Raw genomic sequence first — 27,998 nt, forward strand, 5'->3', positions numbered from 1 at the left:
TTTCACTGCTTCCTTTTCTGTACAGGCAACACCTTAGAATAACAGCCCTTTCTTTTGAAAATATGCATTATTGAAGAATGAGAGTGGAGCGGATGTAAAAAATGCTATGACAAGTTTTACATGTTTTGTTTCCATTTCTTTTAAGCGCCACGAGTAAATTAGTCGGTGGAGTTACTTCCACAGTACATGCTTGTTTATAATCAACAACCTATACATTCCTCCATCTGTACTTTCCATTCCCCTGTTGTGAAAACCACGAGTACACATTTAAAAACAAAATATTTTAAGTTTCCACAACCAAGCCACATCGCTGCAGTGTGGTCCAAACTGAACAATATAGGGAAGGTTCACCTATGATTAGTATGTTACCTCCGCCTCTACGCTTGACTGCCTTCTGGCACTCACGTTGAGCTTTTAGAAAACAACCCAAAATCATTTAATAGACCTGATTTTAGAGCCATCGGGAGGGGAGCCGAATGTATACCCCAGGGCCCTGGAAAGAGGCAGGGAGAGCGAGCGATGGAAGGATCACAGTGCAACAGTAAATAATGTTACAGTATGAATAATGAGATCCCTCTGTGCCGGGGCCTCAACTGGACTAATGACAGAGACCTGTTTTAGATTAGGCCTTACACAAACATGCGCACACATGGGCATAGACCAACACAAAAGAAAAACCCTCTCACACACACACACACTCAGGAGAGAGGTCCTATTACCTTAGGTAATGTGTTGCCCATGGCGAGAAGAGCTCTGGGACAGCCAGCGTAGAAGGAAACTAAGGAGGCAGAGGGCAGCACAGACATCTTTGGTCAACCATTCATTTTTTTTAACTTTGAATTGCCATGCGTTTGAAGTGTCATCTGTTACCACCTGTTGTCTCTTTAAAGAGCTTATCTTGTTCTGAGAAAGCAGTTGCTCAGGTTTTTCCAGAGATATACAATATTTAATACATCAACTAGGCATCTATTCAAGTCCTAATCGTGGTGCAGGTCTGCCATCTGCTGTAGGTTCATTTTTAGAAAACAATCATGCAAAGATATGCACATCATAATTTATTTCATTTAGTTTTCAGTGACAGTATCACCAAATACAAAAAAAATACAATAGTTCACCCATATCAAATGTCTGTCTTTTTTTTTAAATAACAAAACTTAAAATTCTCTCTACAAAGCTAGTGTGATTTTCAGCTGCCCTCTACACAGTAGCTTTTAAACTGTAATCTCTCAATAACTTTAGCAGAACGTGGAGCTATTCACACATTGCTCAGGGAAATGAATCTGTAACAATAATGGATGGATGTAGGTTTCAGGATACCATTGCTGAGTCGAGTTCTCTGTTAGTTGTCTGAAATAATTAGGAGGGCTGGGACATCATTTAAGCAAATCTATGAGCATGCTTCCTCATGTAAATGATCTACAATTGACAAATTTCATTACATACTGTACTGGTACATGTGCCTGCCAACTTGCAGTGTTTGATTATTAATAGATTAGTACACTGATTCCACCACTCAATTATGATTTGCTGTTCGTTGAGCAGATTTATTCAGCATACGGTGTATCTGCAAAGTAACGTGGATACACACTGTACATTCCCACGTACGTCTTGGCTGCACAACTGTTGCAAAAAAACATCGATAGTGGAGTTCAATCTGAGTAAAGCACTGCGGCACTAATTCATCCGCGTTCAGCTGCATCCTCCTTGGTCGATCCAAGTGTTAAAATGGCTCCAAGTGTTTGTTGTTTCAGTCTCACTTAACATCCTGTGCGCAGCTTTAGTGAAGGACTAAGGCAAGGGCAGGGTGAAAGAAGGTGAGAAGGCACCATAACTCCCAAATCTGCCATTTCCTTCTCCTCATCGCTTCTCCAGTTTTTTGAATCTGGCCTCTGTAAAGATACAGACAAATCAGAGACTTTATCACTCTAGCAGCCATTAGATATAATGTCCAAACGCAACATGATCAGGTTATGTTTGGCTGCCTTGGTAGGCTGTACAATAAAAACATTTATGGAAAGAATTGTCTGTGGCATAACAGCACCACCTGCTGGTGGACATCACGTGCAAGACGTGGAGCACTGGGCACGAGAACAGATACAGAGCACAAAGAAAAAGGCAATTACATTCCAAATGCCATGAAGGGAGTGCACTATCAATGGCACAAATATAATTTATAATAAGACTAAACTAATAAGAATCTTATTTCACTTGATTGTGTTGATCATATGGCTGGAGTTTGGGACTTTTGCATATAAATGAACGTCCGTTACATTCAAGCCCTTGTCGGCAGAGTTCACACAATGCTGATTAAGCCTTAAGACTGACATCTCTCTGTATATCCTGGAATATCAGATTTTTTAAATATGGTGTCTATGGTGCGATGTGTTTTACATCAAGCATTAAGGATTGGTTTGCCAGACGTGGAGAGGGAGTAGGCTCAGAGCATTTGTTTCAATATACTTATGAAGCATCCAACAAAAGATGTTGATGCTCCAGATAAAAAACTCTACGTTCAGATGAAGGATTACTGTATAATAGAGAAAGTGATCGACAGCAAAGGCAAACACAGATCACTGGTGTCGCTTTTCCTCGTTGCAGAGCGCAGTTTGTGTAATTACTCTCACTGCCAGAAGGGGGAGACAAATGTTAGGCACTGCAGGTTAAGATAGGATCAGTCCCACTAATTATGTTCTTGAGCAGAACCGCTTATGCATATATTTAAGTTATAAATTGAAGTTTATATACATATAAGTTTTGCACTTCTGTATATTAAATGTCTTACCCAGCTTTTTGGAATACCCATCCAGTTTGTAAGCAGCTTGTTCAAGTGAAGACACTTGCTCCTCGATCTGATTTATTTGGTCCAAGTAGGGCTGTAGGCTCGCATCTGATGCAAAAACACACCCCATCCGGGAGTTAATTTTATTAAATTAAATGTATTAAAATTTGTGCAGACTCTTGCATATGTCACTCACACTTGTTGTTGAGATCCTGCAGGTTACGGCTGATATTGATGCTGATGTCTTTCATTTCCATGTACTTGAGACTGGTTAACTTGTTCATGTTCTCCAACAGGCGGTAATCCTCGCAGGTGGCTGAAAAAAGTCAAGGGGACACGAGAGCCAGTAAACCATGAGGAAAGAATGGTACAGAATGAAAATTAGAAATGAGAAAAGTGGCATCAGAAATGGCTCATTTTATAATGCAGCTGTGACTGAGTGCAGGAGAATGAAGAGGAGAGACGTGTTAACAGACCTGTGAGTTCTCCTTGCAGGAAGATGGCCATCTTTTCAAACATGTCAGTGCACAACTCATTGATATCGGGCTCTGCGGGCTCCACAGCCTCCTCTGCTGTCTCCACGCCTCCATCACCTGGACACGGCCACACGGACCAGCGCAAGTGCAACAGACAACAACAACAACAACAACAACAACAAAAGAGACACATTTAAGAAAATACTATATCAAGGACATTGGCAAACAATTTGAATTATGTTGCAGAGGATCGATTGAATGATTGGTTGCTGTGTGCTATTAGCATAAGCAAAGCTGCGGAAGCTGCCAGGGAACGTGACTCACTGTTGGTGTGCGGCTTCTTGGGAGCGACCGGCGGGGTGGCCGCTGCCTCCTCCGGGGCTTCCACGTGACTGCTGCTGCCGCTGCCGCTGCCGCCGCCGCCGCTCGAGGCCGGATTCAGAGCCGCCGACTGAGCCGCTGGAGCCCTGGCGATGTTGTCCATGGCAGAGGCTTCGTCCCCGATTGCTGCCATTTTGTTCCTGTTTTGACTCGCTCTCTCCCTGGTCACATGAGCGGAGTGTTCACGTGACGGTCACGTGACGCCCGCCCCCCACCACCGCTCAGCAGCACCAGGCCGCTGCTCGCGCGCACTGCCACGCCCTGTGTTGTGCGAGGCTGTAGCGCAGACTTATGGAAGCCTGTAGGGGACTTAATTCAAATGATAATGTCAATGTGAAAGTGAAAAAGGTACTTGCACAATAGCATTATCATTTCCCACAAATGTATTTGTCTTTTGAGTAAAAACTTAAATGAAAAAAGTCAAATTTTCATTTTTATTTTCACATCCTTGTATGGGAATTCAGACTAGTGTATTTAAGAAGGTAAATGCCTAATCTCTACTTTTACTTGTGAGATATATATAGATATATATATCTATATCTATATCTATATATATATATATATGTATATATATATGTATATATATATATATATAGTCATTTGTTGTACTTCTCCACCAGTTATTACAGATTTTTTTTTGTTTTACAAATGAAACTGTAAACTACAACTAAAGCCAATAATTATAAGTTCAGCAGTTAACTAATCAAATCATGTGTTATTAGTCAGAATAATAATACCCAAGTTATCATTCGCACATTCTTGAGCTTGAAATCTGAAAGAGTGACGTGTTGTAATAATACATTGATTAATTTACTATTGTTATGAATTGTAATTATAAGAGCAACATTAGTGTTCAGTGTTATTTTCACACATAACTATTTTACAGCTGCCCTTCCTCATGCTTAGCCATGTTTTGATCCCCAATAATAATAAGTACACCATATTTTACTAAAAATCGTCCATATTATTTTTATTATATTATTCCCCAGAGGTATAGCTCACTGTGATTTTAAATAGATAGTATGACTACTTTCATTACAATAGGAGCACTATTCCCACATTCAAATCAGTGTGATACTCACCTCATTTGAAGTAAGGAGATGCTCAAATACTGAATATGCATAACGACTCTTTACAGGACACAAATGTTTTTTACAGTAAATATTTCAGGTGACTTTGACCTGAGAGTCTGAATTGTCATTCATGCAACACTATCATGTATAATCTAAAGTCATGGGAAAAGCATTTCATGGAAGCATTTCTTTCATCGTTATCAAATATGTCATTTTCATATTTGACATTCGTCAGTTTTCGCAGCTGTTATCATCATTAGCTCCAGAATCTAAACCACGATCTGTTCCAGTTTTGGGATGTGTTGGAGAGCTCATTCGGGAAGACGTTTCACAGATTGGATCAAATCAAAATCACCAAACATTACGATGCAGTGGAGAGAGCACAAGGCATTGAATGTCTGCCCACTGCGCATGTCACTATAAGCGTTGTCAGGGACGACCCATTTCAATCTTCAATAACTTTTTAGTTTTTAGAGATTGGGATTTCAACCACTGTTAGTATACAGAATGACAGCCATTTAATATTTCACACCAGAGAGTTAGACAAAAAAAAGCTGTTGGTTTGTGAATAAGGCCATAGCAAATCTCTTAGCATCCATATCAGTGAGCATTTTCTTTAATATGGATATTTCAAGGTTTGCTTTCTCAATAGCTCCCTTATTTATGAATTTATTGACATCAAACCACCTCTCAGGTGTGAAATACTAAATGGCTGTAATTCTGTATAATGGCAGTGGTTTGACATTCCTATGTCTAAAAACAAAAAGGTTATTGAAGATTGAAATGGGTCGTCCCTGACAACGCCTATAGTGACACATGCGCAGTGGGCAGACATTCAATGCCTTGTGCTCTCTCCACTGCATCGTTATCTTTGGTGATTTTGATTTGATCCAATCTGTGAAACATCTTCCTGGATGAGCTCTCCAACACATCCCCAAACTGGGACAGGTCGAGGTTTAGATGTGGAGCTAATGATGATTACAGCCGCGAAAACTGACGAATGTCAAATATGAAAATGACTTCGACCCGGCGTTTCCACCAGGGAACAAAATTCTGAAAGACGAGATGAAAAAATATGGATATGCATTTACTAAATTAGATTCGTTCCATGTTTCATTTATATTTGTATTCATTTAATTTATATGACAACAAACGCTATTCACCATAAATCAAAATTTATTTCTCAGATCATTTTGCATCTGGTTTTTTTCTCCCCTTGTCCTTTCCTGACGGAAACCAACTTCCATGCATCATCGATGTCCACCAGTCGTGGAAATTGCACCGCTGCCAAACAGTAATTCAACTACAACATTTAGCCGGTTTCGCTGCGCGCACTCCCGCACTGAGCACGCGGTTCGTGGCGAGCCAAACTCGGCATAACACCAGTGTCGGCGCTGTTGTGAGGGAAGTCGGATCGTGACAGGCTAACAGCGGCGGACTGTAAACATGGCGGCGTGCACGGCCACAGGGCTGCGCCGGACACCCCGTTACTATTAGGCCGAGCGACCGAGACACCCCGAGGAAATGGAGACCGAAGAGGAGCAGCACATAACCACGCTCCTCTGCATGGGCTTCCCGGACCCCGACGTGATACGGAAGGCGCTCCAGCTGGCGAAGAATGACATCAACGAGGCAGTGGCGCTGCTGACGAACGAAAGCCCCGGACTCGGGTATGGCTACGAGCCGATGGAGAGCGGGCCTGCCCCCGGCTCGGGCTCGAGTGGAGAGGGGGAAAACAGCGGGAGGACCGGGACAGGAGGGTTCGACCCCCCGCCTGCGTACCACGATGTGGTGGAGAGCGAGGTAAGAGCGGGCATCGACTGGATCAGCGAGGGAGCAGAACATGACGAATTGCAACCGAAAGCGAGGCAATGGGCTCGCCCATTTGACTAGCTAAACTTAGCAGCCTGGGCGCTACATGCTCCGAGCCCAGCGTGAGCTGTCAGAGCCCGGGCTGAAATACTCTCCCGTCCCATGGGACAAGGCCTGGCCCTGGCTGATAGTGCCCGGAGAACTGTCTATCAACACTCAGCGTGGCTACTTAAAGAATGATGCTAAATGCTAGCATGTATAAACTTACAAGCTAACCTAGCTAGCTAGCTAGCTAGCTAGGTTGCTTGCTAGTTAGCGTCAGGTGGGAGTTGGGAGTTGAACCCGCCAGTTGCCGGACCAGGAGGTGCGGCGCAGAGGCATCACTCTGGGGGATTGCAACCACAGATCTTGAACCGGACGTTCTCTGGTGGTGATGGTCGGTTCTGTCAGTTGGCCTGCGGTCGGTGGGTTGGACCGGCTCAATCTGCCTTGCACATGTTAGCTAACATTAGCTGGCAGGTTGGCTGACGGCGTCGGACCTGCTCACGTCCTGCAGAGATTGCGGTCCACCCGAGCCGGACCCGGAGGCGGTTTCGCTATTTCTCTGACACACGTGGCCCTTTTGATCATTGTTCAGTCCACACGCTAGGCTGTCAGAATCAGACGTCATGTGTCTTTGGAGGTTTACCGATGCTCCGGGACCAGTCACATGTTCTCTGACAGTCATTTGACAGTTGTCACTAATACCTCTGCGGTCCTGTTACCTGCAGGCCCCATCACCTTGTCCCAGTTCACTGTGTCACTGTGGTGTTGTAACAGTAAACTGTGTTGGCTACTTATTCATACTTGTTGACACAAGACAGGGCAGGATTGATTTGGCGGACACCCGGAGGAGCCCGTGGCTGTTCGCCTTCAGCCACTAGACCTCAAGCCCGTGGCTCTCCCAGATCTGGTAAAACATCCTAGGTCCTGTCAGAAAAAATATTTCTTAGAGATTCACAAGTCATTTCATTTGTAAGATTATGGATTCAGACTTTCGGCCAACTGCTGAATCCATTCGATGGCGAAGTTGTTGTGCGGGTCAGGACAACCGGTACAGATGAACTACTCTGGCCTCAATACCCGTTGGTCCTCTCCTTTACATCTCTTTTTCTCCTTTAGACAAACCTGTCAAATAAATTTTTTATGCAAGTGTCATAGCTTTTTTTATTTCATGCTGTTGGAGTGAAATCATGTCATGAATTATGGTTGTTGTGAGACTGTGAAATTAATGAGTGAGGATGATAGTTGAGGATGATAGTGCTATATATCCTGTCTTCTCATCCTCTGTCTTATGCTCAAGAGACATGTCACAGGTCTTTGGCCTCATGTTATGCTCCTAAATATAGTCACAGTCTCCCTGACATACAAAAACACATTGCAGTTTTTGCAGGGGGGGTCCCCGGAGGGTTAGTAACAGAGTGGCGCTGAGTTACCTCATCGTCCTGTGCAACCACACACATGCACACTGTGTCTCATGCGAATTAAAGCTTCCCCTAAAGGTGTTAGGTCTTGAAACGCAGTGTGGCAACTCACCTGCATGTTTCTTTTCATGTTTGATGGTGATTTCTGAGCAATTCTGTATAGTGTATTGAAAAGAGAGAAAGATTAATTTTCAAATCAAAGGAACACATTTTGAATCTAAGGATGAATTGTTAAATTAAGATTTTTCTAAATATGAAATTGCTTGTGTGCTGCTGCCTTGACCTATGTCAGTGTAATCTTCGTGTCTTAATAAAGGAAGGACAGATAAATAGATAGATAGATCGATCGATAGAGTAAGTAGTGTTATCTAAGACTGGTGTGAGGTTACTCTCTCTCGTGCCTCTCATCCATCTAGCTGTCATTTCTAGTTTTCTGAGAAAGGGAAGGAATGAAATATGATGCTTCTCTGTTGCTTCTTCCTCCCATTCCCTCCCTCCTGTTCTCCTCTACTTAATGTCCAGTCCATCAATTTATATTGTACTGCAAATGTATCAGTATGCAATGCAGTATGACATGCACTTAACACATTGACTATTATGAATACTAATATAACCATAAATATAAATCAGCCACGGGCAAAAGGGACAAATTCATTATAATAGTTTTAAAGTTTTGGGCTCAGTCTTGGTTAAAGATACTCTTTCATACAAGACAAGAGTGGAATAACTAATTATTGTGCCAAAATAAATCCATAGTTTATTTCAATTATGACTTGTTTGTTGCCTCAGTGGTCTTTCAGTGTGCTGAACTATTCCACCGGGCACCACTGTTTCAGAGGAGGGAGTTCTGCAGTTTGATCATGAATATTCAGATGACTTAATGAATATGTAAGCAACTTAATGATGTAAATAATTCAGAAATCCTTTGTCTGCCATTGCTTTCGCCACACATAGGTATTACTGCAGGTATTACTGTCACCGGCCGCTTCGTTTTCTCATGCTGCAGCAACCGTTCGCTGAGCATGAATTCGTCCATAAATACAGAAGTTGACTTCGAGTTAGTTGAATTTTAACTTGCCTTTCATGATCTGTTCCGATATGACAGCAGAAAAATGTCATGGTGGATAGTATTATTCTGCTAACAAGACTGTCATGTCATATGGCCAGGTGTTCCTAACACTCGACTTCAGCTCGCATGCTCTGTCTTATCCATCACGACCCTGCTTGCGAAAAATTTGTGGGAAAAATAACGCAGAGATGAAGGGCAGATCGCACAGGAGAGGACACACTTTCTTACAGCTCTTCTCCCAGAGGGTGGAAACGAATCAGGCATCATCCTGCCTTACTTTATCTCCGCTGGAAGCCATTTGGATGATCCCACAATCGCACAGAAAGTTGCTGTGTCATTGTAAAACAATGAGACCGGTTGTTAGAAATAAAGTCATCCACTGTTTTAGATTGTAACTTGTGTACATTACAGAGGGGCAATGATGAGAATGGGAACTGCTCCGGGGGAAGCATGGAGTTCCCCACCACCAACCTGTATGAGCTGGAGAGTCGGGTCTTTACTGATCACTGGTCGATACCTTACAAGAGAGAGGAGTCCCTGGGCAAGTGCCTCATCGCGTCCACCTGCCTCGCCAGGCACAGTAAGATTCTGTGTGTGTGTGTGTGTGTGTGTGTGTGTGTGTGTGTGTGTGTGTGTGTGTGTGTGTGTGTGTGTGTGTGTGTGTGTGTGTGTGTGTGTGTGTGTGTGTGTGTGTGTGTGTGTGTGTGTGTGTGTGTGTGTGTGTGTGTGTGTGTGTGTGTGTGTGTGTGTGTGTGAGAGAGAGAAAATCTTTGGTTGGTGTTTTTTTTGGTCTACATTTCACCTAATGCGTCCCATCTGTGTAACTGTGTGGGTTGCATGTTTTGTTTGGACCGCCTGGTGTTTTTCACATGTTATTTTTGAAACCTTGTTCAAAACAACAACAACTCAATCTGTATCTCTTTCGTCACTGACATTTTTCCCCCCAGGTTTAAATGTTGGTAAAATATGTGACTCCATCATCTTCCCCTCTGTCAGGTCTCGCTGACGCGGATGAGAACTGTAAGCGGTTTATGGAGCGCTGCATGCCGGAGGCCTTTAAAAAAGTGAGCAATAAAGAAACGGAGCTCAGATGGATTTGTGTTATTAACCTTCCTTCATTTTCACTCACTTTCCTTGTGACTGTCCATTTTGCTGTCTGTCCCTAGTTGCTGACTAGCAGTGCTGTACACAAATGGGGCACAGAGATTCACGAAGGAATCTACAACATGCTCATGTTGCTGGTGGAGCTGGTCGCAGAGAGGGTCAAGCAAGACCCTGTACCTGTAAACCTGATGGGCGTCCTGACGATGGTGCGTTCTCTCATTCTGTCTTTCTCTACTGTCTTTTCCTCCTATTAATATGGTCAGCTTTTAAGTAACTAAGTGGTCCTAAGAAAAAAATTGAGCATCTGGGAAAGAAATTACTAATAACCAACAAATCTCCCACTTATTTTAGACAAACTTTAATGATTAATAAGGTCAGTTAAAGAAATGTATTTAATTTTAGTTTTACTCAGTGCGTTGGTACATATTGGATCATAGTCTGCCATAAAGATCCTTGATACTTGTTGAGCTCTGAATCAGCCATTCAGTTTTTTCTTTCTCTATAAAAAATAAAAAACACACCACATTTTAAATTTTACCTGCCACTTTGAGTAAAAGCCTTGTGGGGTGAAGATTCAATGCCACAGTGTCTATTTGCCAAAGTTTAAGAAGAAACATCTCTCTCTCTCTCTCTCTCTCTCTCTCTCTCTCTCTCTCTCTCTCTCTCTCTCTCTCTCTCTCTCTCTCCCTCGGAAATCATACACGATACATTGTGTGCTTGAAATGTGTCTTATGTATCTATTTATGTTCTGTGTCTTTGTTGCTGTGTCCAGGCCTTCAACCCTGATAACGAGTACCATTTTAAGAACCGGATGAAGGCCTGCCAGAGGAACTGGGCTGAAGTTTTTGGAGAAGAGGCCCAAATGTTTGCTGTCTCACCCAGCAACACGTATCAGAAAGTAGGAGCCTCCCCTTTTTACCTGGACTCATCCTTTACTTTTTTTTCTGTGAGGTGTTAATGGAGTGTTTGTGTGTGTCAATTTATCCAGATGCACTAGTATTTCTATACGCACTTCTTATTAGCCCTTTTTGACAGCTCATAGTCATGTTCGGGGGCAGAGAGATATGTTCTTCAACCTCGGTGTTGTATAACGAAGCCACAGGGGGTCAGCAGAACATGTGTGACTGACACACAACAGCTGTCAGAAAACTTACTCTAGTGTGCGCGTATGTGTGTAACAGTAATTTCCAGTTCAAATTCATTGCTGAATAGACCCATTGAAAACATAAATTTTGTGTTTCAGGAGCCTCATGGTTGGCTGGTTGATTTGGTGAATCGGGTAAGTAAAGAGCAGTCACCCAGATATTGTCTCCGTATACATTTACAGTTTTGCCTCATATGTCACCTTTTCTCTTGTTTTCTTTTTTTGTTATTGTCAAGTTTGGAGAGTTGGGAGGTTTCACTGCCATCCAGACTAAGCTCAACACAGAGGAAATTGAGATCGCTGTAAGAATAAACTTCCTTACTTTTGTCTTTTTACAAATGTCCTCACGTATCTTAAGCTTGAAAAAAAAGGTGCTACTCTGGCGAGGCTTTGAGAGAAGAACTGTCGACAGACTTTTGAGACAGCCTATACAGGCAAAAGGTCACCATGTTTACCCCCACAGCTCTCAGCTACAGGGTGCTGAATGTCTCTCTTTCCCCTTCTCGGTAATGCTCTCTTACACACAAACACACTCTCATCCTCCCGCTGTGTGATGGCTGAAATGCTCTGTTGTGTTCTGTGTTCTGAGGCATCTTTGTACTGATGCTTCCCTCTGGGAACCTGGCCGGAACCACAGAAGCACACAGCCATCAATTCAGAGTGTGTGTGTGTGTGTGTGTGTGTGTGTGTGTGTGTGTGTGTGTGTGTGTGTGTGTGTGTGTGTGTGTGTGTGTGTGTGTGTGTGTGTGTGTGTGTGTGTGTGTGTGTGTGTGTGTGTGTGTGTGTGTGTGTGTGTGTGTGTGTGTGTGTGTGTGTGTGTGTGTGTGTGTGTGTGTTCCCTCTAACCATTGGCATATTAATAAGGCAGAAAGTGGTTGCGGATCACTGTTGCTCTCTTCAGTGGCGGTGTCAGTAGAGTGTGTAAGCTGTCAGATTCCTAACATACTCCAAACACAGGAGAGAGAGAGAGAGAGAGAGAGAGAATGTGAAAGAAATAGATAATGGGAGGAGTGCGCCCTCCTCTACTGACTCCCAAGTGTAACTCATCCATTTGTCTGCTTTGAGCAGGAAGTCAAGTACACGGGGAGGAGGGGGAATTGACTGAGTGAGTGAAGGGGGAAGGTGGAAGAGCTGCTCTGAGGGAGACCAGAAGCAGAGATGGGAGATATTCAGAAACATGAGTCAGGAACATGGGAGTCGTTAAGTGAGCTGCTGTGATTTAGCACTGAATGACAAGTGACAGCTGGGCTCCGTTATAGGAACCTCGCCCACACATCTGGTTACGCTCCCCTCTCTTTAACTCACATGCACAGTTTCAGTTTGATCTCTGGCCTGATCCTTTTAATCGGAAAGGAGTAGTAGAGTGTGTGTGTGTGTGTGTGTGTGTGTGTGTGTGTGTGTGTGTGTGTGTGTGTGTGTGGGTGTGGGTGGGGGGGTGGGGGGGTGGGTGTGTGTGTCTTTAATGAGACATCAAGACATATTTTACAAGATAGATGTTATCTTTATGACAAAAACAGAGTTGAAATGAATATTTTTTTATGATGATAGAGACATAGCACGGCTGGTACTGATAACTTTATTTCCTTTTTGGTTTGTGTCATGCCTGAGTTATTCTCTCTTTCCATCTCCCCACACAGTGTGTCTCAGCCCTGGTCCAGCCTCTTGGAGTTTGTGCAGAGTACCTTAACTCCAGCCTCGTCCAGGTGACCTTTCTTATCTGCTCACACACACACTATATTTTTTCTATCTTTACCTGTTCCAGCGTTGTAGGGATCAGTTTTGTTTGTTTACCCTTGTGCTCTTTTTTGATTTATATTCTATTTTTATTTGCTATATCCTTCTGTCGTTGTGCCACTGCTGGCGCCAATTAAACCCACAGGGATCAGCAAAGTTTCATTCTTTTTTTTTTTTTCTAGCCCATGCTTGATCCTGTCATCCACAAGATGATCACATATGTACAGAACCTGGAGGAAAAGGACCTTAAAGACAAGGTAGGCTTAATTTGTATAATTGCCAACCACCACCACCAAAACTTGACATTTTGAGTCATATCTTGCAATTCTAGCATATCTAGCATTTGTTAATTGTCACTAAACAAAGAAGTTACAATTTTGTCATTCCGTTTTTTTGTAACCCCTAGCGTCTGGTGAGCATCCCAGACCTGCTGTCGGCCATCAAGCTGTTGTGTATGAGGTTCCAGAGGGAACTGGTCGCTGTGGTGGATGATCTGCGGCTCGACACACTGCTGCGTATGCTCAAAACCCCCCACTTCTCCACCAAGATGAACTCCCTGAAAGAGGTCAGCTCTAACAGGTTATGTATTTTTCTGGGTTTCTCAGTTCATTTCTGATCTCATTTCACTCTGTTGTCTCTCAGGTGACAAAGTTGATAGAAGAGAGCACGGTGTCTAAGACGGTGAAAAACGCTATCGACACAGATAAGCTGCTTGACTGGCTGGTAGAGAATTCAGTCCTGTCAATAGCACTTGAAGGTAAGAAAAGATATAGTGTGTGCACTTTTACATAACACCTGGACAAACATATAAGAGAAAAAAAAATTTTGGTGCAAGGTTGAATGTATTCACTGCAGTGTCTCGCATGTATATGTTTGTACCAGGGAACATTGATCAAGCTCAGTACTGTGAGAGGATTAAGGGAATCATTGAGCTGCTGGGGAGCAAACTTTCACTGGACGAACTCTCCAAGATCTGGAGAATACAGGTCAGCACCAGTGAACACACCACAGTAGTGTGTCACTTCTGTGTTATTATTACATTTTCATAACTGGTTTGTCTGCTTTTATTTATTTAAAACTGTAAACTGGACTGTCTGTATTCTAAAAAATCGATGGATGTGTTGATTCTTGCGTGGGCATTGCAGGCGGGCCAGTCATCAACTGTGATAGAAAACATTCATACAATCATCGCTGCTGCTGCTGTGAAGTTCAGCTTTGATCAACTCACCCACCTCTTTGCGCTCATACAGAAGGTCAGTGATACAGAGTCTCTGGGCCTTTTAAGAACTAAATCAGTGTAGAGTGGCTTGTAAGAGTGTGTGTTTGTGTGTGCATTTTTTTTATTATGTGTTTGCATGTCATTTAGAGCTGGGAGGTCGAGAGCGACCGCGTGAGGCAGAAGCTGCTCAGTCTGATCGGGAGGATTGGCAGAGAGGCTCGCTCTGAAACTACAACTGGAAAGGTATGCTGATATATCTGTCCTTCTGTCAATGCCAGGACATTTATACATTAGGTTTCATTATTACAGTGTACTAAAACTTAAGTTCATCTCCGTTCAGGTGCTGGAGGTGCTGTGGGAGTTGGCTCATCTCCCCACCCTGCCTACCAGTCTGGTTCAGCAGGCGTTGGAGGAGCACCTGGGGATTCTGAGCGATGCCTATGCTGTCAAAGAGACGGTGAAACGCAGTTACATCATAAAATGTATTGAGGACATTAAGAAGGTGAGACAGATGCTCCAGTTGCTCACTTAACCCATGTATATATGGGGTTGAATGAATTTTAGTCAGTGTTTTAACTGGGCAACTGCTCAGAAAAGTAGAATTTCTTGTCTATTTTCTGATTCCATCAGAGGAAAACAGGGGCTGTTTGTTGTGCAGCTCAAAAATCCAGCTTAACAAGTTTAAAGCAAACACTACATTAGACGCCTACATTTTTTTCTACATTTTAAAATAAACACAAGACTTCTTCAGTCTTTCAGGCCATGCCAAAAACACCGTGACATTGCAGAGGCAGATGTCACCTAACCCCTCCCTCTTTTACTCACTCCTTTCTCCATCTTCCTGTTCCATAGCTCTGCCGCAGTATTTGTTTGAGTCGGCTGCAATTGTTTATTGAGATGCTTTCTAACTAATTTCCTATAATTCCTTCATGATCATATTTTTCACACCTTTATTTTAGGATTTAGGTAGTAGGCAGTATATTAACTGACTAGAATGTAATATTAACCATTCTGATGTATAAACACGTAGTGATTGACAACAGAGTAAAACACAGTAGTTATTATATAAAATATGTTTTCGTTGGAGTAGTTCGAATCGTTGATAATTATTCTAGATTAATTAACACTAAGATATGCTTGTACACCTGATATTATAGTGTGTTATAGTCTTCGTTTATTAATGGATACTGAAATTAGCTAATGTCAATGGCAGAAATTTATGTACATATTTTGTATCTTATATTTACATGCAGGAAAAGTAGGATAAATTAACTAATTCTGCAGATGCAAAATGGAGTTAAACTGTTTTAAACTGGAGTTAAAAAAAAGAAACTCTATTGGGGCCCCTGCATCAATAATGTCCATAGAAATGTAATAGTTAAGGTAAATACAAGTGTGGAAATCATTAATGGATCTTCACACCTCTCTGAATATGTCTTTTGTACGTCAGGCTGTCATGCATTAACTGCACTTTGCTCTCGGACATGGCTGACTGTCACACCTGAATACCATGGAGCTATCACTCATGTTCATTTGTTGTTGCTTTCTGCTTCTCCTGCTGTGACATGATGTCAAAATGTCTGCCATGAAAAAAATCCTGTGCAATTCGCAGCCTGACAATCCGCTTCAAATAAAATGTATGTCTCTAGACTCACACTCAGGAGGAAAGCAAAGGCAGCGACACTCAAAGCTCTTTTCTTACTGGCTCTTGGGGCAAGAAGAAAGCTAACTCTTTGGCCAAAGTAAGAGAAGAAGCAGTGTAATTCCTTAATTCCACTGACCGATCTGTATCCAATCTCACTGCTTCACGCCTGCCAACCAATCAATTGCGGAGGAGGGTTTGACCACAGAGGGGTTTCTGTTGTCACAGGTTGATCATTTCGCACTTGATCGTAACATGAGGTAGTTTAACCAGGTGTGTGTTAATTTACTGCTTTGGCACGGACTAATGATTCACACAGCGGTGTTGATCTTGGGTGTGAGCAGAATTAAATGAGAGATTTAGCTGCTGGATGAGTGGTCAGCTTTGGTGGAAGTGCTAGCACAGTTACTAAAAGGTCCAGTGTTTAGGATGTAGGGGTGTCTATCTTCAGAAAATAATATAATATTCATGATTTTTATCTCTGTACAATCACATTAATCTAATCCTCTGAAGTGGGTCTTCTTTCACAGTAACAGTAGAACAGACATTAACCAAACACTGGCTCTAGAGAGGAGCCTTCATGTTTATTATGTTACCTGAAGGCCAACGTAGGTGGTCATACTTACCAGGCCTGGGAGGGGAGGGTTAGAGGGGTAGTAGTCAGTCACTTGCAATCTTCAACTTCAGTCCTTGATGCCTGAAAATCCTACACACTGAACCTTTAAGCCAAGAGGAATCTGATCAGAGTCACGGATACCCAGAGTTTTACAAAGGGTGTGCGTCATGCTTGATATTTGATTTAAACAGTCGAACAAAAACTGATTTAAACCTGAACATATTTTGACAGTCCTAAGACTGCTTGTGAAATTCTTTACATCCCTGGCTCTGATTACCTTTTTATCTCATTGTTTTCACAAAATCTTTACTACAAAAATGGTGCGTCTGCGATGACAAAGCCAAGACATAGTATAATGAAATCTGATGTGCAGCATCCATCACAGACCTCCATTTATGTATCATACGTTTGTGCTCTTGTTCTGCTTTAGCTTGTTTTATTTTTGCAGATATCATTATCTTCTGTGTGTGCGTGTGTTGCAACAGGCCTCTCAGCAGAGCAGTCCTCAGGCCGTCTGGGTTGTGCCTGCTCTCCGTCAGCTGCACGAGATCACCCGTTCTTTCATCAAGCAGACCTATCAGAAACAAGACAAGGTAACATTACAAACACACACGCACACAATAAAAGTGATCTATTGCACAATCAGTGGAATATAACCATGGTAATGTTTGCCTGCCTCCCCTCAGAGCATCATTCAGGACCTGAAGAAGAATTTTGAGATCGTCAAACTGATCACAGGGTCTCTTGTGTGCTGCCATCGACTCGCCGCGACCGCTGCGGGAAATAATGGACTTTCGAGCTCAACCCTGGTGGATGGACGATACACCTACCAGGAGGTTTGTTTCTTTTCTTTTTTTATTGATTATCTCTACTGTTCTATGGAGCTGTAGTGAAGCTCGTACAAATGATTAATGGTACAATTTATTATTTGACATTTTATCTGAGCTTGGCTTCCACAGCACACAGTAGTCAAACTCAAACAGCACAGTGTTGTATGGTGACAGTGTGTGTTCAAGGGTCAAGATGACATTTGGCTCTCTGTTTAGTATCTGGACTGCCACCTGCGCTTCCTGGCCTTCTTCCTCCAGGAGGCCAGCCTCTACCTGGTCTGGAACAGAGCCAAAGAGCTCTGGGAGTGCCTGGTGTCAGGGCCGGACGTCTGTGAACTTGACCGTGAGGTATGAAAACAGTTATGCAAATGTTGCCCTTGTCCTTGGCCACTTGTTTGTTATTGCTAGCACCTTTTTTTCCTAAATGTCTGCTCTGTAGAAACCAAGGATATATAATAGTTTGCTGCAGCCACAAAAATATAACTGTGAAAGTAAAAAAATTTAACCTTTTACCAAATTATGGTACGTGGTGTTTCAGATCCTGGTTTGTGAAATTGTCTCAGAAATAATTATTCAATTCATAAGATGAGTGGTCATCAGAGGCACCCTTGTAGAGATCAAGTCTTGTGGGAGCAATACTATTGATCAGAATGATTAGATCTGTGGCACTGACCATTAACACCCTTCCTCTGTCCCAATATGGGGTCTTGTTTTTGGATAGTAGCGTCTGCGACAGCTGGTCTTTGTTAACCAAAGTGAAATGGGCAAATTTCCCTCTGGACAACCGACAGTACAGTGCACATGTGCAAATCCTGTATCCACAAATGAAGTAAATGAACCTTCAACATTTTCTGTTGTGTGCAGATGTGTTTTGAGTGGTTCACCAAAGGACAACATGACCTTGAGAGTGATGTACAGCAGCAGCTCTTCAAGGAGAAGATCTTAAAACTTGAGCCCTATGAGATCACCATGAACGGTAAGAATCTGCAAAGAGATTCACTATTGACCGATAGCCTTTTCAAATTTGTTTGTAAACAACTGTGATATTTATCTTTTGTTTGTCACAGGTTTTAATCTGTTTAAGACCTTCTTTGAGAACGTTAATCTGTGCGATCATCGACTGAAGCGTCAAGGAACTCAGCTGGTCAGTCCTTACAACTCATGTGCACAGTTTATCTTTTGGTCAGTGATAAAATGCATTGAAAATTTGAAAACAGCAAAAGTTAACTCAATGATATCATATCATATTGTCTAATATCAGTGTGTGGAGCGCCTTGACCTGGCAGGGATGGATTTTATCTGGCGCATCGCCATGGAAACCCCTGATGAAGAAATAGCCAATGAAGCAATCCAGCTCATTATTACATACAGCTACACCAACCTCAATCCCAAGATGAAGAAGGTCAGTGTATGCATGTGCCAGTCATATTCCAGTGGATTCATGTGTTCTGTACCGTTCTGAAACCATAAGAAACCACATTTAACATTAACATTTCATCTGTTGCAGGATTCCGTATCTTTGCACAAGAAGTTTATTGCTGATTGTTACAAGAGACTAGAGGTAAGCAGGGGAATTTGTTACTGGCACAAGTGATTGTGCCGTTTTGCAAAAATCAGGACCTAATAACACATTTCTGTTCCTTTTTCTTTTCAGGCAGCGAGTTCGGCCCTAGGGGGGCCTACTTTGACACATGCTGTTACTAGGGCAACCAAGATGCTGACGGCCACCGCCATGCCGAACGTGGCCACATCTGTACAATCACCATCCAGGTACAGAGGGGGGTTTGGGTAAGAACATAGTTACTAAACCTTTTAAAACATGTTTGTGTTGAGTAATTATTTTACTTCTCTACTGTAAAACACAGTTATACACTTCTTTTTTTTTGTCCAATTGAAGCTCTTCTTTGTATGTTCATCTCCAGATCCACTAAACTGGTAATAATTGAAAGACTGCTGCTACTGGCTGAACGCTACGTCATCACTATAGAGGTAAGCCATGCAGTCTTCAGTAAATGAAGACAGTAAATGAGGCAATTAGCAGTTTATCATTAATGATTGTTGTCAGCATCCATATGGCACATCAGCTCAAAACATCAACATCTTTACATGTTTAACATGCTTTTTTTTTCTTTTTCTTTTTGTGTGTTCCTCTGTAGGATTTGTATTCAGTTCCTCGCACTATTCTACCTCATGGGGCCTCGTACAATGGACACCCTGTCACTCTTCACATCACCTATGAGTCAACCAAAGACACTTTCACCTTAGAGGTATTGTATTAAAGACTTTTCCATGTTCCCTGTAATACCTATATTGTGGAGAGCTACATCTACAGATGTACAAATATATAACTCTGTGTGCTTGTGCGTGTGTGCTTGTGTGTGCGTGTCCTACAGACCCATAGTAATGAGACAATAGGAAGTATCCGGTGGAAGATAGCTGAGCATCTGAGCTGTCCGGTGGATAATGTCCAGATCTTTGCCAATGATAGTGTGGTAAGTCTTAATGACTCTGTAAGTGACAGACTCTGTGTTCATCTTGTTATTCTGTATATTCTTCTTTTTTTTTTTATCTCACTCCCTCATGATAGTATTTTTTTCCTCTCCCAATCATGTTTTTCCCCTGAAGCCAGTATAAACTACATACTTCAAATCACTGCACAGTTAAAACATTTCAAGCAGGATGATATCTCCGCTTTCTTTCGTGGGTTGGTCCTACTGTATCAGTTGTGTAGCAGGGGAAACACACCTTTCAACTACCTTCATCCCTGTTGTTGTTTTCTTTCACTCCATCCCTTCACTGACCCTCCACCGTCTATTAGTTGACCATGAATCGGGACCAGAAGCTGCTGTCACAGCTCGGCTTCAGCGATGAGCAGAGCCTGACTGTGAAGAGCTCTGGCACTGGCACCCCTTCTGGCAGCTCCGAGTCCTCGGCCTCCGCCTCTAGCAGTTCCAGCTCCGCTGTCTTCAACTCAGCCTACGCTTTGGAGCAGGTACCATCTGGGACATGATGTTAGACTTAAGAACTATAGACACACTTTGGTGTCTTATTTGGATCTAATGCTCTGTGCCCATGTTTTTCCATCTCCAGGAGAAGTCTTTGCCCGGGGTGGTGATGGCTTTGGTGTGTAATGTGTTTGAGATGCTTTACCAGCTGGCTAACCTTGATGAATCCAGGTGAGAAGTGATTTTCCCCAGGGGCGACTACAACTATCTTAAAGAAAATGTGTGCAACCAATGTGTCATTGAAAACAAGTACATTGACAAAAATGATTCAAACTTTTAATTATTGTGTTTATAACCTAATATGACACAGTATCCACAACAGGGCGTCAGACAGCTTTTTCAAGCTGCATGTGTGTGTTTGTTACCCTCAGGATCACCCTCCGTGTGAGGAAGCTGCTGCTGCTGATCCCAACAGACCCAGAGGTGCAGGATGCTCTGGACAACTTTGTTCCCAAAGAATCCAGTGTCTGGAGCCACCAGGTCTGTTCAGAGGTTGTGACCTGTGCTGGTCAAGCAGACTTATTTTCAAACTTTCTGTTCTTTCTCGATGCCTTTATTCTCTATCTCCAATTCTCTTTCATCTGTCTCTATTATCCGTCTCAAAGTCCCTTTGTGTTCCTTTTATTTTTGTAGAAGACACTGTTCACCCTCGGCCAGGGCACAGGCTCTCGGTCTCCATCCATGGCCTCCAAGCAGCAGCACCAGCCCAGCGCTGCATCCATCTTGGAGTCCCTGTTCAGATCCTCGGCACCTGGCATGTCCACCTTCAGAGTGCTGTACAACCTGGAGGTATGTGAACAATCACAGCAGATCATTTTGAAATAAATTACACCTATTTCAACAGGTATGTCATCTGTTTTCCCGCCTTTCCTCTCTCGTCCGTGTGTCAGGTGTTGAGTTCAAAGCTCATGCCCACATCTGATGATGAGATGGCCAAAACCAGCAGCAAGTCCTTCTGTGAGAACTTCCTTAAAGCAGGAGGTCTCAGGTAATGGCACAAAGAATAGACCTGTCAAAAGAAAACATGCCATCACTGTCTGGTGTTTGCACTGTTCCACTGTGGGACTTGAGAAGCTGCATTATATATGAGCTAGCCTATGCCAATTTACATTTCTTCACAGTAGGTTTTTTTTTTTTTGTCCTGACAGTGATGTTGTGTGTGTTTCCCCTGCAGTCTGGTGGTGAATGTGATGCAGAGGGATTCCATCCCTTCCGAGGTGGACTACGAGACCAGACAAGGCGTCTACTCCATCTGTCTTCAGTTGGCCAGGTTCAAAATGCCTCGTGGAAACACACACAGGGATGGATATTCTGGGCCGTGCAACAAGTTAGACTCCCATACTTACTTGGCTTTATTTGCAGGTTCCTTCTGGTTGGACAGAGCATGCCTGCAGCGCTGGATGATGACGTCATCAGAGACGGTGAGGCGCTGTCATCCCGTCCGTTTCGTAACGCAGGAAGGGCTGGGCGACAACTATCTCTTTGTGGAACTCCAGAGAAGTCCTCCTACAGACAGATGTCTTTGTCTGAGCGCTCGTCCATAAGAGTGGAGGAGATCATACCTGCTGCTCGTGTAGCTATTCAGGTACACACACACAGAAACACACTGGGTTCTATAACCAAATTCATCATGAAAGTGTAGAATGTTTTCAATTACAATGTTTGTTCTGTCTCTTCTCTAGACCATGGAGGTGGGTGACTTCACCTCCACTGTGGCCTGCTTCATGCGTCTAACCTGGGCGGCCGCAGCAGGCCGGTTGGATCTGGTTGGCAGCCCACAGCCAATCAGAGAGACCCACAGTTCCCTTCTACCACAGGGAGTCCGCACCAGAGTCAGCAGTACAGGTGAAAAAGATAAAAACATATTGAATGCTTTTTACAACTTTTCCTGGTTTGCCACCTCCAGTGTCATGTAATATTTTTTACTGAAAGCAGCTCAGGGCCGATGCATTTGCGTTGCAAAAGAAATGAAAGTAAAACAAATTTTTGTCTATGTGTGTTCGCAGGAAGTAACTGCAGCTCCAGCAGCGATGGTGAGACCGTCCCGACAGCCTTGCATGCAGGGATATGTGTCAGACAACAGAGTGTCTCCATCAAAGATGCCATCATTGCCCGTGAGGCTCTGTCACTGCTGGTCACCTGTCTGCAGTTGCGCTGTCAGCAGCTATGTAAGACTTGTGCAGAAGCACTGTTTGTCATGTTTCTTTTCTTTGTCACGTTGTTTGTCAGACCTCTACAGTGACACCAAACCCTGTTCTTCATTCAGGTTCTTTTTACAACCTCCCCTCAGTCAATGATTTCATTATTGATATTCTGCTTGGATCTCCAAGCGGAGAGGTAAATAAACGACCTCCTTTTTCTCAATAGATCACACAGAAGAAATACCATATATATCTCCCAACACTGCAGTGTTTGCTCACTCGTGCTTTCTCTGTCACTTCCTCCGTCAGATTCGCCGCGTGGCTTGTGATCAGCTGTACACTCTAAGCCAGTCTGACACCTCGGCCTTTGCCGAAGTCCAGAAACCCAACTTGTTTCTGCTCTCAGTCATTCTCACCGCTCAGCTGCCACTGTGGAGTCCCACATCTGTCATGAGAGGAGTTAACCAGAGGTATTTAAAGCAAGAAACACAAGACGTACAAGACTGAAACCTTCACAGGGCTCTTTTGTTGATGGTTCTTTTTCTCCTCAGGTTGCTGTCCCAGTGCACTGAGTACTTTGACCTAAGATGTCAGCTTCTGGACGACCTAACCAGTAAGCCAATACATTTCTCTTCAGTCGCTTCAATCATTACTTACATATGAAGTATTGTCCCAGTTTGCAAAACTAAAGGTGAGTGTATTCTACCTATTTTTTTCTGTTGCCTCATCATCTTCACCCCTGTCTCTCTTCACACCTGCCTGACCTACTCCAGCATCAGAGATGGAGGTGTTGAACGTGAGCGCAGCCACCATGCTGGAGGATGAGATCTCTTGGCTCGACAACTTTGAGCCCAGCTGGAGCTCTGAGATGGAGACCAGTGAGGCAGACAACATCCTCCTGGCCGGACATCTCCGACTCATCAAGACCTTGCTCTCACTCTGTGGCAACGACAAGGAACATCTCGGTGAGCGCACGAAATATACACGATTACATTAAACATATTTTGAAAATACAAGTTTAGAAGTTGAGAACACTAACTTATGCAAATGTGTCTTTTCCCAGGTGCATCTCTGATTCAGCAGTTGTTGGATGACTTCCTGTTTCGAGCCTCGCGCATCATCATCAACAGCTCCAACCCAACACCATCCCCAGCTCCCAGCCATGACTTCCATCCCAAGTATGTCATGTTAATCCTTTTTAAAACATCCATTTAAAATGTCTCGTGTAATTGTCCAAAATAATTGTTTTAGACATTCAATTTAGTTTTTTGGAGCAATGGACATTGCACTGCAAACCACTGCCTTAATGTTTTTTGTCCTGTGCGCGTGCGTCAGGTGCAGCACAGCCAGCAGCAGACTGGCAGCTTACGAAGTGCTGGTGATGCTGGCAGACAGCTCTCTGGCAAACCTCCGGCTCATCATCAAAGAGTTGATGTCCATGCACCACCAGTCTGATCCTTCCCTCTGCAAGGAGTTTGATGTAAGACACTGATTTTAATATTATTTCTTACAGTACTATTTTTTGTTAGATATAGTTAAATAACAGTTGACATATGTGAAACTAACTCCTGTCTCTCCATCAGTATCTGCCCCCGGTTGAGAGCCGATCAGTCTCAGGTTTCGTCGGGCTGAAGAACGGAGGAGCCACATGTTACATGAATGCTGTGTTCCAGCAGCTCTACATGCAGCCAGGCCTGCCAGAGGTACAGTACATGCTTCCTATGAGTCGTTTACCTTCTGTTTTCACCAGAGGGCATCTGATCTTCGAGTCCAGACCGAGATTCACACAACAAATCTAACACCAGTGACCGTTTGTTTGTTTTAAGGCTTTCCTTTCCATTGAGGATGACACAGACCAGCCTGAGGAAAGTGTCTTCTACCAGGTCCAGTCTCTGTTTGGACATCTGATGGAGAGCAAACTGCAATACTATGTACCTGAGAACTTCTGGAAGGTAACAGGGCTGTTCAGTTTTTTTTCTATTTACCAGAGATGAAGACGCTTTGATTTTAATCCACTTTTATTCAGAATGAGGCTAAATGCAGATTCATTTACAGTGAACAGAAAAATTGAAGCCCATTATTTGCACGAAGCAGAGTGTTGATCATTCAGTGTTTCGTGCTTTCTGTTTTCACAGAAAGCACAGCACATTCATAAACTCTCTCAGCTGTAACCTTCACTCTTCAATTGTTTTCTCTCTCTCAACATTGGAAAATATTAATCACAAAAGCATCCAACTTCTCTATGATGAGACTCTATTTGTCAGCAAGATTGTTTATTTATTCATCATTGAACTATCCCGGTGTGCATGTTTTGCAGATCTTCAAGATGTGGAACAAGGAGTTGTATGTCAGAGAACAGCAGGATGCCTATGAGTTCTTCACTAGCCTGGTGGATCAGCTGGACGAACATCTTAAGGTAGAATTCACAAAGACCTCACCAAATGTAATAATACATTATGTTCTACAGCGAAGTACTTACAATAGAAAACTGGTTATGATAATATGATTTTTGAAAAAAAATTCTTACCACCAGAAAATGGGTCGAGAACAGATCTTCAAGAACACATTCCAGGGAATCTTCTCTGACCAGAAGATTTGTAAAGACTGTCCTCACAGGTCAGCAAGATATTTTTTTCCCCCTCACACTTATTGTTTAATTTTGAGACGCATCACAAAGGATCTTTGACCTTTTCGATCTTTCATTGCACAGATACGAGCGTGAAGAAACATTCATGGCGCTGAACCTCGGAGTGACTTCTTGTCAAAGTTTAGAGATCTCATTAGACCAGTTTGTCAGAGGAGAGGTGCTGGAAGGCAGCAATGCCTACTACTGTGAGAAATGCAAGGAGAAGGTCTGTATACTTCACCGCAAGGTTTCTTATTTTTTTATTAATCATCGTGTATTTAACGTGCATCTTTGTCTGTTCATCTGCACAGAGAACCACAGTGAAGAGGACATGTATCAAATCCCTTCCCAGTGTTCTCTGTATTCACCTCATGCGCTTCGGCTTCGACTGGGAAAGCGGACGCTCCATCAAATACGATGAACAGATACGGGTACAAAGAGATCACATATATTTCCTGATTTTGTAACGGCTCACCCACAGAATTAACACAAATATGAATAATGTTCTGTATGATTTGTTGTTGGCGAACAGTTCCCCTGGGTGTTGAACATGGAGCCCTACACTGTCTCTGGAATGGCTCGTCAGGACAACAGTGGAGAGGGCGGCGAGGGGCGAGGCGACGGGACCTCAGGAGGGTCACCCAGGAAGAAAGTCACAATTTCTGAGAACTACGAACTTGTGGGAGTTGTCGTCCACAGTGGTCAGGCACATGCAGGACACTACTACTCCTTCATTAAAGACCGACGGTAAGAGACGCTGTCGTCAGAAGTTCCTTATGGCTAATGTTCTGGGAAAACCAAAAACATAAATGGCTTTATGTGCTCGGTGGACGGTATTTTCCAGTTTCTGTTCCTACATTATGTTAAAAGCACATAACCAGCGTTTAGTGGAACACATTAATCTGTTGTTTTAGTTTTCCAGGCACAATGTAGAGGACCTCCTTGGGGCACATGAGTGCAGCGTCAGACTTTGTTTGGGCTTCTGGTTTTGTTTAGTGTCTCCAGATGTCTTGCTCTGGAGGCCAGGAATGCTCGCTGGAGAGCTGGAATGTAAAGAGACCACAGGAGCTAATATTTGGCGCTCTGCTCTCAATCACTGGCTTGTTCCTATTCTTGCTTAAGATTACAACAAAGAAAGTTTGTTCCCAGGATACTGATCTCTTTCCAGGAAATTTGGCACATTCTTGAGTCAGTTATCCTTTATATATGTTACCTATGCAGGTTTAGACATACAGACAGTGACAGGCTAGAAGGGCACAGGTTGAATTTTTATCAGGTGTACTGTAATGTATGTCTGTATGCTGTTGACAGCTCATTTGTCATATTCAAGTGCAAACTGCTTAGTATATTAATTATGTCTTTATCTTGTGAGAGAAAATGTTTCTGTCATTTTCAGAGCTCTTACGAATGTTAATTTTTTTGATATTGATGTTTTACTATTAAGTTTTCACTGAATTTAAAATTCTAATGAATTTGAATCTATTTTTGACTGATTCTCTTTTTCCTTTTCTCTATCAAACCTCCCCCACTTCCCTTATGTCCGTCTTTGCCCTTCTCTGTCTCTTAGTGGTAGCGCCCGGGGCCGTTGGTACAAGTTCAACGACAATGTGGTGGAGGAGTTTGACATGAACGATGAAACTCTGGAGTACGAGTGTTTCGGAGGAGAGTACCGCCCCAAAGTCTATGACCAGTGTAAGTACAATACATAAACTGTGACATCTGTGCAAAAACTTTAGTTCCATCTCTAAACCTAAACATGATAAACTGGACTGCCACTCGCATTGCTTTCTCGTGAGTCACAAACTGATGAATCTTGATTTGTTGCATTGTGTCCGTGCAGCCAACCCATACCCTGATGTGCGGCGGAGATACTGGAACGCCTACATGTTGTTCTATCAGAAGATCAGCGACCAAAACTCACCCGTCCTGCCCAAAAAAAGCAGAGTCAGCATCATGAGGCAGGAAGCAGAGGACCTTACACTGTGAGTCAGTTCTCTACCATCTACAACATTCACCTCATAAACAGTCTCAGTGGGTTACTAGCACTTTGAGATTGCTTTTAGCAATGAAAAGTGCTCTTTAAATGAAATTTATTATTATTATAATTGTTACTGGTCATTTATCAATCATCATTTCCCACCATGTGAAGCAGTGAGTAGAATAACAGAGTTGTAGTTGGAAGGTCGCATTTTAGACATTGACAGCTCCTGTCTGATGTTCAAGTTTATGAAAAGCCTCTCGGCTGCAATAGTGTATTCTGTCTTTCAGCCCCATAAAATCTTAACGCTGCCCTAGCCATTTTCACACAGATGTGTTGTTTTTTTCTATATTTCCTAGGTCTGCCCCGTCGTCTCCTGATGTTTCCCCGCAGTCTTCTCCTCGACCCCCAAGAGCCAACAACGACCGCCTCACCCTCCTCACACGTCTGGTCCGCAAAGGAGAGAAGAAGGGCCTTTTTGTTGAGAAGATGCCTGCCAGCATCTATCAGGTAAAGAGGCATCAAACTTCCCGTCTGTCTCCACGCTACCTCGACATCTGCTCTGTTGTGTGTGAGCGATAAAGAATCAGCTCAAATGTTCACTAATCGTGGCTGTTATCTGACCGTTTGTCTCTCGTGTAGATGGTGCGAGATGAAAATCTCAAGTTCATGAGGAACAGAGACGTCTACAACAGCGACTACTTCAACTTCACTCTCTCTCTAGCCTCCGTCAATGCAGTATGTGTCTGTGTTTGCTTGTCTGATCATGTGTAAATACGAAGCCTGATTCATATAACAAATAGTGTAACAACAAGTCATGAATTGGAGAGGGCTAAATACACTCGGTTCAATATAAAAGCAATATTTTGGGGGCTTTTGATTAAGATGTTTTTAATAGCGTATTTG

The 27,998-nt window shown here is 43.1% G+C and overlaps 2 protein-coding genes across 7 annotated transcripts in view; one reads left to right on the forward strand and one right to left on the reverse strand.

Moving 5' to 3' along the window:
* Positions 1-1,042: 1,042 nt before the first annotated feature.
* bloc1s2 (biogenesis of lysosomal organelles complex-1, subunit 2) lies at positions 1,043-3,833 on the reverse strand. 2 transcript variants are annotated; one of them, XM_035648354.2, is made up of 5 exons: positions 3,580-3,833; positions 3,256-3,372; positions 2,976-3,095; positions 2,783-2,887; positions 1,043-1,889 (listed from the first exon to the last, which is right to left on the reverse strand). In XM_035648354.2, exons 1-5 carry the CDS (start codon positions 3,767-3,769, stop codon positions 1,858-1,860), a joined length of 564 nt encoding a protein of 187 aa, XP_035504247.2. In that variant the 5' UTR covers positions 3,770-3,833; the 3' UTR covers positions 1,043-1,857. The 2 variants fall into 2 exon arrangements, with proteins under 2 accessions (XP_035504247.2, XP_035504248.1); XM_035648355.2 differs by having other exon boundaries at positions 3,256-3,392; positions 3,580-3,797.
* Positions 3,834-5,918: 2,085 nt separating this feature from the next.
* usp24 (ubiquitin specific peptidase 24) overlaps positions 5,919-27,998 on the forward strand; it is a 30,746-nt gene continuing 8,666 nt past the window's right edge. The window contains exons 1-53 of one of the 5 annotated variants that reach the window (XM_035647159.2): positions 5,919-6,512; positions 9,465-9,633; positions 10,050-10,117; positions 10,220-10,363; positions 10,930-11,055; positions 11,401-11,436; positions 11,538-11,603; positions 12,939-13,004; positions 13,218-13,292; positions 13,442-13,600; positions 13,678-13,792; positions 13,918-14,021; positions 14,181-14,288; positions 14,402-14,497; positions 14,595-14,756; positions 15,904-15,996; positions 16,998-17,105; positions 17,199-17,348; positions 17,559-17,690; positions 18,207-18,318; positions 18,410-18,486; positions 18,604-18,744; positions 18,850-18,903; positions 18,997-19,130; positions 19,265-19,331; positions 19,499-19,609; positions 19,736-19,834; positions 20,161-20,334; positions 20,433-20,518; positions 20,719-20,839; positions 20,981-21,136; positions 21,238-21,335; positions 21,522-21,617; positions 21,710-21,932; positions 22,030-22,192; positions 22,354-22,515; positions 22,614-22,684; positions 22,798-22,958; positions 23,040-23,101; positions 23,262-23,453; positions 23,552-23,666; positions 23,824-23,968; positions 24,072-24,191; positions 24,315-24,440; positions 24,806-24,904; positions 25,022-25,104; positions 25,199-25,340; positions 25,426-25,545; positions 25,647-25,861; positions 26,682-26,806; positions 26,955-27,096; positions 27,452-27,602; positions 27,735-27,830. In XM_035647159.2, the coding sequence (XP_035503052.2) occupies positions 6,234-6,512; positions 9,465-9,633; positions 10,050-10,117; positions 10,220-10,363; positions 10,930-11,055; positions 11,401-11,436; positions 11,538-11,603; positions 12,939-13,004; positions 13,218-13,292; positions 13,442-13,600; positions 13,678-13,792; positions 13,918-14,021; positions 14,181-14,288; positions 14,402-14,497; positions 14,595-14,756; positions 15,904-15,996; positions 16,998-17,105; positions 17,199-17,348; positions 17,559-17,690; positions 18,207-18,318; positions 18,410-18,486; positions 18,604-18,744; positions 18,850-18,903; positions 18,997-19,130; positions 19,265-19,331; positions 19,499-19,609; positions 19,736-19,834; positions 20,161-20,334; positions 20,433-20,518; positions 20,719-20,839; positions 20,981-21,136; positions 21,238-21,335; positions 21,522-21,617; positions 21,710-21,932; positions 22,030-22,192; positions 22,354-22,515; positions 22,614-22,684; positions 22,798-22,958; positions 23,040-23,101; positions 23,262-23,453; positions 23,552-23,666; positions 23,824-23,968; positions 24,072-24,191; positions 24,315-24,440; positions 24,806-24,904; positions 25,022-25,104; positions 25,199-25,340; positions 25,426-25,545; positions 25,647-25,861; positions 26,682-26,806; positions 26,955-27,096; positions 27,452-27,602; positions 27,735-27,830 (6,495 nt within the window). In that variant the 5' untranslated portion in view covers positions 5,919-6,233. The remainder of the gene's footprint in view (positions 6,513-9,464; positions 9,634-10,049; positions 10,118-10,219; positions 10,364-10,929; positions 11,056-11,400; positions 11,437-11,537; positions 11,604-12,938; positions 13,005-13,217; positions 13,293-13,441; positions 13,601-13,677; positions 13,793-13,917; positions 14,022-14,180; positions 14,289-14,401; positions 14,498-14,594; positions 14,757-15,903; positions 15,997-16,997; positions 17,106-17,198; positions 17,349-17,558; positions 17,691-18,206; positions 18,319-18,409; positions 18,487-18,603; positions 18,745-18,849; positions 18,904-18,996; positions 19,131-19,264; positions 19,332-19,498; positions 19,610-19,735; positions 19,835-20,160; positions 20,335-20,432; positions 20,519-20,718; positions 20,840-20,980; positions 21,137-21,237; positions 21,336-21,521; positions 21,618-21,709; positions 21,933-22,029; positions 22,193-22,353; positions 22,516-22,613; positions 22,685-22,797; positions 22,959-23,039; positions 23,102-23,261; positions 23,454-23,551; positions 23,667-23,823; positions 23,969-24,071; positions 24,192-24,314; positions 24,441-24,805; positions 24,905-25,021; positions 25,105-25,198; positions 25,341-25,425; positions 25,546-25,646; positions 25,862-26,681; positions 26,807-26,954; positions 27,097-27,451; positions 27,603-27,734; positions 27,831-27,998) is intronic. The other 4 variants (XM_035647161.2, XM_047336634.1, XM_035647160.2 and 1 more) reach the window with 4 other exon arrangements.

Source organism: Scophthalmus maximus, chromosome 13, assembly GCF_022379125.1.
Source record: "Scophthalmus maximus strain ysfricsl-2021 chromosome 13, ASM2237912v1, whole genome shotgun sequence".
Classification (NCBI taxonomy): Eukaryota; Metazoa; Chordata; class Actinopteri; order Pleuronectiformes; family Scophthalmidae; genus Scophthalmus; species Scophthalmus maximus.